Here is a 15,198-nt window from a genome sequence, read left to right on the forward strand (position 1 = left end):
AATAAACTATTAACCCCATAATAACAATATTATCATGGGGTTAAAAATACTATTATTATGGGTAATATATATTATAACCCCATAATACACTATTATTAAAAAAAATCTTACAAACATAACTTGAACATTCTCGTTATAACGTTAAGAAGAGATGGTCCACTTTGGATTCCAGAAGAGCTGATTTCTTTATGTGTATGCGTGTATATATATTCATTCCCAACCGCGAGTTTACTACGGCTACGAAACATTGCACAATCTGTTCGGTTGTTTGTATGAAAAGGCGGTGTTCCGCTTTATCGGCTTTTTCGCTCGCGATCGTGCTAAGGGCAAGGCTGTCTTCATTCGACCGCCGTATCATATACCCACACACGTTCACATTCCCGTAGTCAGTAAGTCCAAATTTTTGTTGGTTGCCATGGCTCTTGAAGCAAGACATTTTAAGAGTTTGTGGGACAAGTGTTATGTTAGAATTGTTTCTAAAGGCCTTTCGTCTTGCAGGCATGTTTTGAACTTCGACAGGTACCTCTGCACCGGAGCTATAAATGTGCGTCACCATCCTAATCTTGTTTTAGGGTTAATGTCCACGCGGGGATTATCGTCTAGGAGGGTGTCTTGCCAAACTACTTGTTTTCAGTATACAAGTTTGCTTTGCGGAAATCATCTGATAGAAAACGAGAACATTCAGCCACCAGGTATGATAACATCCCTTTTTTTTTTTTTTTTTTTAAATCCTCCAACTGTATTAAAATTTTCAAACATGTTTGTTTGTGGGTTTGAATCTCCGACGATCTCCAGATTTATTCCTGGTCGTTAGTTTATTGCAAATGTACTGAATTATGACTTCAGATATATACCAATTTGCAAATGCAAAGAGAATCTACGGTCTAATTTTACCTTCATTAAAAAAAAAATGTATAGTAATAAATAAAATATTCTGATTTTGTAAATAATAAACAATTTTTTTTTTTTTTTGGAATAATCCTCTTCTAGTTTAGAACACGTTAGGAGTGGCGTGTATTATTTCTACTAAGAATAATTTAAATCGACTATTTTTCGTTTGTTTATTTTATTTCCTCTTCCCATCCGGGAAAATTGCATTTATCCATTCCTTTAAACTTATTTTTCAATGATAACTTTGGAGTTGAGGCGAAAGGGATTAAGGGTACAATCTTATATTAAGAGATTAACGAATTTTTGTAACCTCCCACCTGTTAACCTTTAATTTAAAAGTTGATTCTGAACTGCAGTTTTTTTCTTGTTTTGGGATGTAATCCGGTTCTAGGGGATGTTGCTCCACGTTGTGCAAGTTTTGAATTTTGTTTTCTTCGAATTTTGTTTTAACATGCGGATGCTCTGAATGTTTTTCTCGTTTCACTGGTTGTGGTCGGAAGGTGTATTTACATGGAAATTAAGCAGCTTCCTCAAAAACAACAACAACAATATGAAAAATAGAATAATTATAAAAAAAATTTGTTTTGGCCAATGGAATCTTTTATTTATATTGGAAATTGGATAGTTATGCATCCGGTTTTTATATTTTTGGTTAAGTCGCTTAGACAGCTAATGAAAAGCATTTTTAAAAGAAATTGCAGCAATATTTAGAATTTTTAAAACTGTTTATAAAATCATGCGTTTCGTATAGATAAACCGGGTAAGATGAGGGTATTCTAGAAGGCATTTTTATATGCAGTGAAGGATAAAGTGATATGGGATGTCCATAACTTTTTATGAACACTTATGGACATTTACACTGTTATTTGAGCAGTTAAATTAAATAATGTGTACTGATTAAAGACAAGTACTAAGAATACAATTTTCGAATAAAGCATTTCCATTTGGAAATGGAATTTTTTTCCTTTCTATCAACTATCTTTCTGCTGCTGTGTAAATTTTTTCAGATATGGTACCCCCCACCAAAGTAAGAGACAGAGAGAATTTTATGAGTGCTATGGGTGTGACTTCTGGGAGGGTCAGCTAAGGTACTCCTGTGGTTGGGAAGGCAACAAGCAGGAACAAACTGGCTTGCACAGCTAGGAGGCAATTGCCATTAGGACAAATAGCAGTTTTAGCATTACTGTTGCAAAAAAAAGCGGGGGGGGGGCAAAATTGTTGGGAGCTGTTGAGGCTGACTGCAACCAGTCTGTCCTTGGCCATAAGTTATATTCAGAATTTGTAAATTTACTATCTACTTTTAGGTTCTTCTAAGACACCTGCTTGATAACTACCCATGTAGATTCAAATTTAAGAGTATTAAATTTAACCTGCCACTACTTCTGTCAAAGTTGAGGGGGGATAATTTTGCTCTTTTTCATTTGAAAATGGAGAGTTCTCAGATTTTTAGTAGGGAAAAAAATATTGCGCATAACATTTTGGTAAAAGTGTTTTTATAATGCCAAAGAGCCAAAAAAAGAAGGGTCATAATGACTGCAGTGAACATATAATTATATATTGAAAAGTGGACGTATTTATTTTTGAGAACATAATCTCAATTTTTTTTTTTTTATTCTTTTGTATTCTTTGTTTGCTGAGTGACATACAGTACCTTTCCAGAAAACTGTTTCCCCATAATATTTCAATTAAAAATTCAAGAAATCCCTATCAAATAGGGAAAAAATATGTGCAAGAATTCTTATATCTGAATAATAATCTTGTGGTCTTATCTTTTTATACTTTTCTTTTTTTATCTTGGGAGGGAAGAAGGGGATATTTAATGATTTTTTGGTTTCAATGGTTTTTTTTTTTTTAATGTGGATGTCAATTTACTTGGAGTGGGACTGGAGGGGGGGGGAGGTTAAATGCACAAATTTGAAAATCTGACTTTCCATTATTAGACTTTGTTTTGATTGGCTTATTTTCATCTTTATTAGCTTATAATACTATTTGCTTGGATACTGAAGGTTATTGTTTGTACTGATAGCAAAAATGTAAAGTGTGTGTCCAGAGCATCTAAAAATAGAAAACCTCAAAATAGGTATTTATTTTTATGTACAATGACCTTTTTAAAACTCTTGCTTCATGTGGAAATGATAAAGATGTTTAGACTGCTTAATTTGTTCAACCAAATGTGATGAGTGACAGCCTGCCATGTGAAAGTTTAGTTGCAACCTTTTTAAAATTTAATGGTAGACAGACAGAGGCAGAATCCAGAAACAGCATACATGAAAAGGATAGTGATTTTTACAGACTAGTTCTCCCCCCCCACATATATATATAAAGATATTTAGTGAACAGAATGAAATATAACATTAAAATAAATTATAATGCTGAGCAAAATTCTTATATTTATTTCATGAGTATGAAAACACTGTGTTTATAACCAGTGGGTATATATTTTTCTAAAAGGAATAGTGAAGCTGTTATATTCATAATAATTTTCAATCTCTGAACAAATATCTGACTTTCTAATTAATTTTTTATTTTGGTTTATGGTACATTGCAACATTTCTTTTAGCATTTTCTCTTCAGGAAGATGTGGGGGGGGGGGATTCTGCTGATTGCTTATGATATAATAATTATTTGTTTATAGATTTTTGTTGTCTCTTCCCCCATCCCCTCAACTTTTCCTGGATCCACCACTGTTTATAACAGTGCATACGCTTGGTCTGCAGTTCATACCTTGCCATTCATTGCGTATCTTTGACCATTATTATTATTATTTTATTAGCCATATGGTGCAAGGAAGCCTGAGGCTTATGCTGAACTGGCCAAAAGATTCCCACACTACCCTGAGAGAGAGAGAGAGAGAGAGAGAGAGAAGGGAATCACCAAGAAAGAGAAGAATGATAATATCCAGCTCAGGACCCTGGGTTTGCCAAGCCCATATTACCTGGAATAAAAAGTCTTGTGATGCATGGCCTGGAGTATGAGCCATCTATGACACTGATTTTGTCTTGCCATTCAAGCAAATAGGAAAAAAAATATATATTATTATTATTAGCCATATGGTGCAAGGAAGCCTGCAGCTTATGCTGCACCAGCCAAAAAAAAAAAATTCCTGAGTTACCCTGAGAGAGAGAGAGAGAGAGAGAGAGAGAGAGAGAGAGAGAGAGAGAAGTAGAAAGGAATCACCAAGAAAGAGAAGAATGATGATATCCAGCTCAGGACCCTGGGTGTGCCAAGCCACACTCACCAGATATGAGCCCCTGGGTTATATATATATATATATATATATATATATATATATATATATATAAAATAATTAATGCATTTTAAAAAGAAAGAAAAATTCTCTGTCCAATTTCGATAATCTTCTGAAAATGGGGCACTGCCAAACATCAAATGCCTAAGTTATTTTATTATACAAGAAACCCCAGCAGTCATAATCACATAATCCTCATTAAGAATTCAATTTGACCAAAAGAGAGGTTAGAATCCTAATGGCCATTGCCCTCTACTTTTTAAGAAATAACTAAAAATTGAACTTACAAAATACGTTTAAAAAATACAACACATGTGAATCAAATATAAAAGGATACTTCAATGCAGGTATCTAAATAGTTTAGAGAGAAAACACGCGCACTGTGTTCATTTATTATTATTATTTTTTGTCTTGCTGCTGATTTTGCCGATCCTGTGACAGAGCTTGGGGTTATCGATCTTTAGAAGAGACTACTTGTATAAATAAGTTTTATACAAGTTTTTTATATAAGTTTTAATAAGTCGACTTAAAGTAACAGTATCATTTTAATTGAATAACATTACCCACTAAACGAATCTGTTATTCATTAAAAAGTCGAGGACACTGTTCTGAACGGTATCGGAACTATTTCGTTCAACGTTATCAGACAACGGGTAGTCTCAGTTAGCAACCTTGCGCTTAGTGACAAATGTATCTGGTCTAAACGAGCAGCCAGGATGTGTTCAGAAGAAGAAGAAAAAAAAAAAAAAACTTTCAATTGTAAACGTAATTTTCGTTACATTAAAATAAAAACCCCTATTGGTAGGCAGTGTAGACCTGCATTACCGACTACTGATAACGTAGTCGTTTCTAAAGAGCCGTCAGCTCAAGCCCTGTCACTGTTACAGGAGGGAGAACATCGTTTTCTGTTAGAGTTAGAAAAATAAATGCAGTGCGATCATTTCCTCTCATATTATGTTACTTGAAATTCACAAAATTCCAGTTAAACCAGGAATGTTAAACATTACTAGTCTTTGGTCTACGTTGTATGTGTGCTTCATGTTATTAATTCCCACTACTCTTGCAAGTTTATAGTAGTTATACATATGGTGTTAAGAAGATAGGCTAAATTTTATACGTTAAAATACATTTGGTGTAGTGTTTTTTTTTTTCAGTACATATTGTAGAGGTGCCCTTGTGACATCCCTGATTCAAACCTTTTATTGTATATTAGTGTACAACTGACAAAACAGCCAAAAGCACAACCATGACGTTGAGATCAGTGTTAGATTGCATTAATGCCATTGCAGAAAGTGATTAGTCATTTTTACCAACATTTTTATATTTGTTTGTATTATATTTGGTAGTCTGATTTTTTTATTTTTACAGTTTTCATAATGAGGTCTAGTCGACTGCATTATTTGGCACATTTAGAATAGAAATAATTTTTGCCTTTGTGAAATTTGAGTTTTGTTTTGTTTTTTAATGAAGACTTTGACCATGTTACTTATTTATTATTATTATTATTAGACATATGGTACAAGGAATCCTGAGGCTTATGCTGCACCAGCCAAAAAAAAAAAAAAAAAATTCCTGGAGTTACCCCCCCTGTGTGTGTGTGTGTGTGTCATCACACACACACACACAGTGAAAGGCATCACCAGGAAAGAGAAGAATGATGATATCCAACTCAGGACCCTGAGTTTGCCAAGCCCATACTCACCAGATGTGAGCCCCCGGGATTTATTTAATGACTAATTAGTTAACAATCCACTGTTTTTGCATAAAAGAGTCCTTTCTCCCCCCCATTCCTTTTCTCTCTGCCATTCTCCTTTCTTCCAGTGGAAGAAAACTGTGAAACTAAATCAAATTAACTTATTCCTTTATTTATATAGGGTGTTTCATAATATGTGGGCATACTTTCAGAATCGATTCAGGACCATTGCCCACAAGAAAACAATGAAAAGAGTACATATAAATATGTATCTGATTCTGAATGGTTACGGAGTTTTAAATTTAAAACATTTGATATGAATTTTCAATGGTAAAAAATAATGAAAAGCAAAAAAAAAAAGAAGCAGCAAATATGTACTTCCTACGAATAGCATTTTGATAGGTATGTGGTTACCTATTATTTAATTTTTTTTCCCTTTGAAAACTCCATTGTCATTTTTTTTTTTTTTTTTTTTTTTTAAATTTAAACAGCCGTGTAACCATTCAGAATTGAACACATGCTTGTATAAACTTTTTTTTTGGGGTTGTGGATCGATCCTGAAAGTATATGATCCACATGTTATGAAACTCCTTATATATGCAGAATAGTAATATAGTAAAGAAATTAGAAGAATTAGATTATGCCATTGAAATTTTGACTTTTAAGTTGTTATCCATCTTTTTTATCATAATTTCTATCTGGGAGCCCTATTGTACTCACTTTTCTTGGATTTCCCTCTATATTATCCATGCTGATGATTTTTTTTTGCTGTTGGAATAGTTAGAATTTAACGGATTTTATAGTAAGCATAATAATTGAGAGCTGTTGTTATTTGATGTTTAGGAGCATTAGCAACTAAGGCCATATTGCTCAGGGATATGCGGTGGTCATTCCCTGACCTTTCCGCATCCTCCGTATTTGCTGGTGACAGGCTCGAACCCCGGTCTGATCAAGAAGCGTGTGCTACGCATTGCTGCTCCTTCCCACCTGGCTACGGAGGCACCTAATAATAATTGAGAGCAGCCATTAGTGTTATGAATGTGCACAAATGCTGCTATAATAATTATTATCATAGTTTAATAGTATCCCAATCCTACTATCCCTTAGTTCTGTTTTTTTAATGTTGATTTTGGTTAATAGCAGTTTATATCATAATTGTATCATGTCTTAGCAATTTATTGTTATTTTGAAGAGGTGTAAAATTGCTTACAGCTTGTGCTTTTTATTTTAATTTTCACTCATTGCCAAGTTTCGTTGATTTTTTTTATAATGCCCTGAACTCTGATTACCATGGTGGGTTTATTTCATTTTACTTAGATCTTAGGTGATCTTTAATCCACTGGCAGATGAACAAAAACTCACATATAAGTTTTTGTGACTATTATTTTTTAAAATTTTTAATAGAGAACTAAGGAAAAAAACTTTTCTTGGATGGAACTGTGAGTTACTATTAGCATTAATCAAGTCAAATGATGCAAGGAAGAAAACTGCATCTGTCAAAAAAAAAAAAAAAAAAATACTGAATTGATTACAATTTTTCTATTGCTAAAAAAGTAACTATGTAATTTCTCTCTTAGACTCAAGTAGCATTGTGATTCTAAGAAGCCTTACTATGTTGAAATGTCAGCACTAGAATCAAATTTATATCTGAAATTGCTGATAGAATAGTGACTTTTATAAAGTATGGCAATCCAAATTCATTTAGGGCAAGGCTGCCTAATTTTGTAACCAGTGAAGGGATGGAGGTACGTAGTAGTACCAACTAGAATTGTATACCTTTGGTACCTACTCTTGGGTAACATTATAAAAAATATATTTTTTTTTGATACACATATCTCCCCTGAATGATTAAATCTGTGAGAAACAAGTATGTGAATAAGAATTTACAGAATAAGAATATAAGTTCAAAACCATTTATTTAAATTTAATATATTATTATGTTATATAACAAATTATAAAAATTTAATGAATTTGTTTTTGACAAAAAGTTTATTTATCAAATGTTATGCAAAATCAATTGAAAAATGACACTATTTCATAAGCTCTTTTGTAAAGTGTTTTTGACAAGAATCATGCCTTTTGAGGAGGAAAGTATTTATCATATATTTTGTGTAAAGGAACTAACTGATTCAAACCTAACTGAAGGGCCGCATGTGGTCTCTGTGGATCGCAAGTTGTACAGCAGTGATTTAGGAGAATGACTTTATTTAACTGATTCTGCATCTTTGAAATCTTAAATTTACTTTTTTTTTTTTTTTTTTTACTTGTTAACTGGCCTTTTAAGTGTATTTATTAATTGAATTGTAAAGGCCCTACTGGTCTGTGTCTAAGTCATGAATTAATCGTTGGAACTATACAGTGAAACTCTATGAAAATAATTTATTAATTTTGCTTTTGTGCAGTTTATGTAAGTTTTGGATGGTTTCAAAAAGTCAGCAGAATTTTATTTTTTTGATTTTTATATTAATGTTGTGTTAAACAACATTTATATATGTTGTTTAACACAACATTATTGAGCATGTAATGTAGTAGAAGGTTGTTACATGTAATAACATTATTATATGCTTATCCTTGACTTAAACATAAGAAAGAGGCAACTTTTATGTAAGGTTTCCTTTTTCATTCACTTTTGTTTTATTTCTGCATAAGTTATAGTTAGGTTACTTTTTATTTTATTATTATTTTTTTTTAACTGAATAGTTGTTTAATCACTTAGGGCAGGGGTTCTCGAAGTTTGCAGTGCTGCAACCCTCTAAAATGATAAAGGAATTTGCAGCCCTCATGCCCACCATAAATAAAACTAATGATTTCACTTTAATCATGTCTTTAATGAGGCATTTCCTTCGAAGATGATATTCATCAAGAAATAAATTATTGCAGGCAGTGCACATGAACATGAACCTGGTGAAAGGTTTGTAAGCAGATGCTCATTCACCAAAATATTTATCATGGTAGATAGTGTTGGAATAGCTTATTTCTTGACTAAATAAATTTGATGAATTTGAGGTATTGCTCAAAACATCAAAGGCAGATATTGTTGGGATATCAGAGACGTGGTGTCACACAGATATAAGTAATGCGGAACTGGAATTTGGGGAATACAATGTGTATAGAAAGGATAGACAGGACAGGAGGGGAGGAGGGGTCATGCTATTAATTAAGAAACACATAAAGTCCAAGGAAGTGAAGCCAGTCGACATCGATGGACAGGGCAGCGTCGAGTCAGTTTGGTGTGACATAAGCATAGGGAAATCAAAATTGAGAGTAGGAGTGTGCTATAGGCCTAATGACTCTGATGAGTATAATAAGATATTGTACAGGGAAATAGAGTGGGCCAGTAAATCAGAGAGTCTTATAATGGGGGACTTTAATTTCCCAGATATTGACTGGAATTTGTGGGTTGGTCACTCGCACACTAGCAAGGCTTTTGTGGATTTATTGGATGATTGTTTTCTACATCAGCATGTTCGTGAGGCAACAAGAGGGAGCAATACTCTTGATCTGATTATCAGTAGTGATTCTTCATGCATTAAGAACCTGCAGATAAATGAACCACTAGGTGGCAGTGATCACAGTGTGTTGAAGTGGGATTTACTCAAGGAGGTAACTACCATCAGAGGTAAAGGGAAGGGTTTTTGTTTTCGTAAAGGCGACTATGATGGTCTGAGACAGTATTTAAATTCTATACAGTGGGACCAACTGATGATGTTACCAACAGCAAACTCAAAATGGGAAGCATTCAAGGAACTAATCTTGGAGGCTACCAGGCTTTACATACCAACTAAGAAATATTGTTCAAGGTTTAGGCCTAAATGGTTGTCAGATGAACTAATGAGACATGTGGCAGAGAAGAAAAATGCATGGGATACATACAAATTAATGGGTGACATGGAAGCCTATGATAGATATAAGTTGGTCTGTAACCAAGTCACAAAGGAGATTAGGCAGGCAAAGGCAGACTATGAAAAATCCTTGGCAAAGGATGCAAAGAAAAACAGAAAAGAGTTCTTTACATACTTGAACTCGAAAAGGAAAGGGATGAATCAGATTGGTCCACTGGATATTGATGGTTCAACAGTTGAGGATCCTGCTCAGGTGGCTAACAATCTAAACGAGTATTTTGCATCTACATTCACGCATGAGGAGTTATTCAGGAAGGAGAATGATGTAGGTAAAGTAAACATTGGCAGTGAGCTGGATGATTTTGTAATAACTGAGAGGAAAGTGGAGGAGAGATTGTTGAGGATAAACATAAAAAAGGCACCTGGGGTGGATGGGATCTATCCAGTTATATTAAAGGAGGCAGCAAAGGAAGTAAGCAAACCCTTAGCCATAATTATGAGAGCTTCCTTGGACTCAGGGGAGGTACCTATGGACTGGAGACGTGCAAATGTGACCCCAATTCACAAAGGAGGTTCAAAGGCTGACACAAGTAATTATAGACCTGTTAGTTTAACTTCTGTTCCAGGTAAATTAATGGAGGCACTGGTTAAAGAAGCACTGCAGGATCATCTAGACAAGAATTCAGTTATAGCTCAGATGCAGCATGGTTTTGTTAAGGGCAGGTCTTGCCTGACCAATTTGATTGGATACTATGATGTAGTCACAAAAGAACTGGATGCAGGGAATAACTTTGATATTATATATTTGGATCTTAGAAAGGCTTTTGATACTGTTGCACATGGAAGACTGCTGCACAAATTGGAGCAGTGTGGCATTGGAGGCAAATTGCTGCTATGGATAAGGGGATGGTTGAGTGGCAGAAGACAGAGAGTGGTAATCAATGGACACTGCTCAACGTGGACTAATGTTATTAGTGGAGTTCCTCAAGGTTCAGTGTTGGGTCCGTTGTTGTTTTCGGTGTTTATGAATGATATTGATGATGGGATATCAAGTTTAATGTCCAAGTTTGCAGATGATACAAAGGTTGGCAGGGTTGTTAAGGACACTACTGACGCTATGCTGCTGCAACAGGATCTGGACAGGTTGAACAGATGGGCTGAGAGGTGGCAAATGAGGTTTAACATCGACAAATGTAAAGTGCTGCATATGGGAAACAGTAACCCCAGAGCAACGTATCAACTCTGCGGTACTACACTGACAGTGGTGGAGAATGAAAAGGACCTGGGGGTAATTGTGCAGGCAGATATGAAGTTCTCTGAGCAGTGCAGACGAGCTGCAAGAGTAGCTCATGGTGTCTTGTCAATGATATACAGGAATTTTTCTAGCAGGGATAAGGAGGTGATTATTCCCTTGTATAAGGCAATGGTAAGGCCACATCTTGAGTACTGTATACAGGTCTGGAGGCCTCATTTCAAGAAGGATGTAGAGCTGCTGGAACGGGTACAGAGAAGGGCAACAAGATTAGTAAATGGAACAAAGGGTTGCTCTTACGAAGAAAGGCTTAAGTTTTGCAAATTACAGAGTCTGGAGACTAGGCACCGGCGAGGTGATCTGATAGAGGTGTATAAGGCTTTGAATGGTTTGAGCATGCTCAATGCCAATGGGATTCTTCATCTTTCTCAGAATAATCACCTCAGAGGGCATAAATTCAAATTGAGGAAGGACGGATGTCGGATAGATGTGCGGAAATTTGCCTTTGGCCAGCGGGTGGTTGGTTGGTGGAACCGACTTCCATCACTGGTTGTTGAAGTTGATAGCCTAAACAAATTTAAAGCTCAACTGGACAGGTATTTCGAACGAACGGAGGGGTGAAATGGGAGTGGGTTTTTTTTTTTTTTTTGTTTTTTTTGGCTGATGCTGAATAAGCTTGCTTTCTTGCATCATATGCCTCTGCTAATGCTAACTAATGCTAATGCTAATGATTCTGAGTTAAAGTTGGGAAAGAAATAAATACACCACTTACTTTTAACAGTTAAACCTCGAAAACCTGACTTAGGCATCTTTTTAATCAGACTTTTGGGTGCTTGATAATTAATTATCCTCCCACCAGTGTAAGTTACAAGTAAATTTAACCTAACCAGCATATATTTATGTATATAAAATATGACAATGTAATTTTTTATATAAGTATATATTTATTTCTATATGGTGTTTAATTTTTTTTGTTACCTTTCTTCTCTTTTCACTGCACTATTAATTTCTTTTTTCTAATTTTCTTTTCTCTGCAGCATTTACTTATTTACGTATACTATTATAGTCATTGGGTGCTTTCTGTCTATCAGTGGCCTTTGTTCATAAATTTTTATTTTTTTTCATACTCCTTTTCATTTAATCTTTATAGTTTTATGTATATAAATAATAAAAAAATAAAAAAAATATATATATATAAAAATAGAAATCCATATTGACCAGGACTGAAATGATATTCATGTACTTCTCGGTTAGGCATGGGGGATCATTTTATGCAACAGTTATGGTTCCTAAAACCACCATGCTTGCTGATAATGGCTTATTTGAGTATAAAAAATAACCAGCTACACGATAAGTAATCTTTAATATTATTTCAATGTTTTCCTTGAATGAGAGTGTCTATACAGCAGCATGTCCTAGTTTCTTTCTCCTCAGGAAGAATTGGTAGGGACATATAATCATTAACATAGGACATATAATCATTGGTTACTAACACAGGTTGTGTTCTTCAAAGTTGTTGTGAGGAGGCAGATTTTATATATAGTTAAATTCATAAGGCTTGTGTTAATTTTTCTCCCTCATGTTGCTAAGCAATCACAAATAACTTGTTTCAGGGTTACACTACAAATACACAGTATTTTTTTTTATTTTTTCAGAAAATTATAATACTGTATAATTTTCTTAAAATTATACAGTATTATAATACTGTTTATTGAATTGCATTCCATATAAATAGCATCACACATCTCTTTGGAGAAGTATAATGCTATTTGGAAAAGTATTCTTTAGTCACAGTTTAGTATTAGTAATGGCCATATGGTGCAAGGAAGCCTATGGCTTATACTGCACCAGCCAAAAAGTATATAATAATAAATAAATTAAAAAAAATAATAAAATAAATAATTAATAAATGATAATAAGAGAAAAGGAAATAGACAACCTATGCATTTCTTTTTATTAGGTTTATTAGGTCCAGAGGACCTTTGAATTTCCCCAAACTGTCAGCTTCTACCACCCATGTAGGTAACTTATTCCAGTAATTTATAACTTGCTGGCTAAAATAAAACTTCCTGCAATTCCATCTAAACATCTCTCCCCGTAACTTGAATTTATGGTCCCTAGTTTTAGAATCATTTATAACTGTGAAAATTTCATCTTCATTCATTTTACTATCGTCTCTCAGAGCCTTAAACACCTCATTCAAAGTCATCTCTAAGGTGCCTAGTTTCCAAGCTGTGCAACCCACATATTCAAAGTCTTTCCTCATAAGGACATCCTTTTGCTGATTTCACCAGGCACAATGTCGGATAACTAGTTGCAATTTATAGCACGATGTGAGGTAGCTAGTTGCAATTTAAAGCACAATGTGAGGCAACTAGTTGCGATAACCTCACAACATGAGAGATCAGCCATTTCAAAAGACCACAGATTGATTTTTTTTCTTTTGTATAAAACTTCAACTCCTATGAGTTAAATTAATTTCACAAACAGATAATGTCAGAGTGCATTGAACAACGTGTTTGTGTGTGTGTATGCATGCTAAACTTTGCTTTAAAAAAAAAAAAAAAAAAAACACAAGTGATCTGAAAATAACAGGTGGGGACTCTGCAGTAGACTGGGCACAAATTTTTGCACCTAGACCCAGAAAAATGTGGCAAGTGCACAGCAAAATGAAGGTCACATTGCTGGAATTTATTTTGCAGAAGGATAAAAAGTTACTAAAGAATTCTATGTCAAGGCTCTGAGATGCCTTGATGATGTGGTTTGAAGGAAATATGAACTCCAAAGACAGGTTGTTTCAGTACAATAATACAGAGCAGTTTTTTTTTTTTTTTTTTCCATACATAGAATTTCTCAAATCAGGCAGCCTTCATTCACTAGACAGCTCCTTTTTTGGTTTCCTAGACTGAAAAAACCTCCTGAAAGGATGTCAGTTTGATGATAAGTTTTTGGCAATTTCAACATTAACTTTCCAGAAGTATTTCCAAGAGTAGAAAAAATGTTTATAGATACTTATTTTCGCTATATCACAGCAGCCTGGCTACTTTTGAATAGACTTCATATACTCAGAAATGTATATTATACAAAGCAATTTTAAAATTGTTACTGTTACCAAACTTGAGCTTGGTAACAGTGAGCAGATTTCTCAGGAACTGAGAAATCTGTTCGATGTTGCGATTTATCCTTGGTGATATTAAAGTAATGTCATGTCTTAGAATCATGAGCTAAGTGGTTTCTTCTGAAAAGGGGTGAAGTTTAAAATGTAAGCTTTCAGTGCTCTCAACTAACTGAGAGCTTTCAATACTCTCAACTAACCTCTTTCAATACTCTCAACTAACCTCTTTCAATACTGTCAACTAACCAACCAACTACCCAATCTTCATATTTTTGAAACATGGACTTGGAACTAGTTATTAATATTTTGCTTCCATAAAATATTAATTTTTTTCACAGTACAATATTGTTATTGTAAAATATTATTAAGAAGTACTTTGCAGATTCTATCATGGGCAGCTGTCCTCTCTTGATCACCCAGTGTCCCTCAGTATCATTATTTTACAGTCATTAAATTTTGCTAATAGAAAAATTGTACTAGTGAAATTAGCCGCTGAAAATTTTTTATCTTTGTTATAATATGTGGTTATTATTATTATATTGTGCTGCAATTTTGTTTATTACAGCATTTAGACAACTTATAAGATGTGTTGGTACTGATAATTCATGGGAAGATTTGGCATATGAAGACCTTCAGGCCTTATTACGGGGTGGAGACATACAACTTATTGATGTTCGGGAACCAAAGGAGGTGCAAGAACATGGCAGCATTCGTGGATCTGTAAACATTCCATGTAAGTAGAATTACTGTGAAAAATAAATATGGGTCCATGTCAAGGAAATATAGTAAAAATGATGGAAAATACTCATAGATATCAGTGTAATTGTTAATGATAACTTTGATATTTATTTATTTTATTATTATTTTTTTTCATTTTGACTGTCTGCAGTTGTGTTGTTGTTGTTGTTGTTTGGTTTTTAGGAGCATTAGCAACTAAGGCCATATTGCTCCGGAATATGCGGTGGTCATTCCTTGACCTTTCCGCATCCTCCATATTTGGTGGTAACGGGCTCAAACCCCGGTCTAATCAAGAAGCGTGTGGTACGCACTGCTGCTCCTTCCCACCTGGCTACGGAGACGCCCTGCAGTTGTGTATATCATTAGCATTAGTAGAGGCATATGATGCAAGAAAGCAAGCTTATGCAGCATCAGCCAAAA

General features: G+C 34.4%; 1 protein-coding gene across 1 annotated transcript in view; it reads left to right on the forward strand.

Moving 5' to 3' along the window:
* Positions 1 to 289: 289 nt before the first annotated feature.
* The window catches only part of LOC150091996 (uncharacterized), a 29,280-nt gene continuing 14,371 nt past the window's right edge, over positions 290 to 15,198 (forward strand). The window contains exons 1-2 of the mRNA XM_090386439.1: positions 290 to 692; positions 14,606 to 14,773. Of these exons, the coding sequence (XP_090242565.1) occupies positions 416 to 692; positions 14,606 to 14,773 (445 nt within the window). The 5' untranslated portion in view covers positions 290 to 415. The remainder of the gene's footprint in view (positions 693 to 14,605; positions 14,774 to 15,198) is intronic.

This window comes from Mastigoproctus giganteus, chromosome 1 (genome assembly GCF_048544385.1).
Source record: "Mastigoproctus giganteus isolate SK-2022 chromosome 1, ASM4854438v1, whole genome shotgun sequence".
NCBI lineage: Eukaryota > Metazoa > Arthropoda > Arachnida > Uropygi > Thelyphonidae > Mastigoproctus > Mastigoproctus giganteus.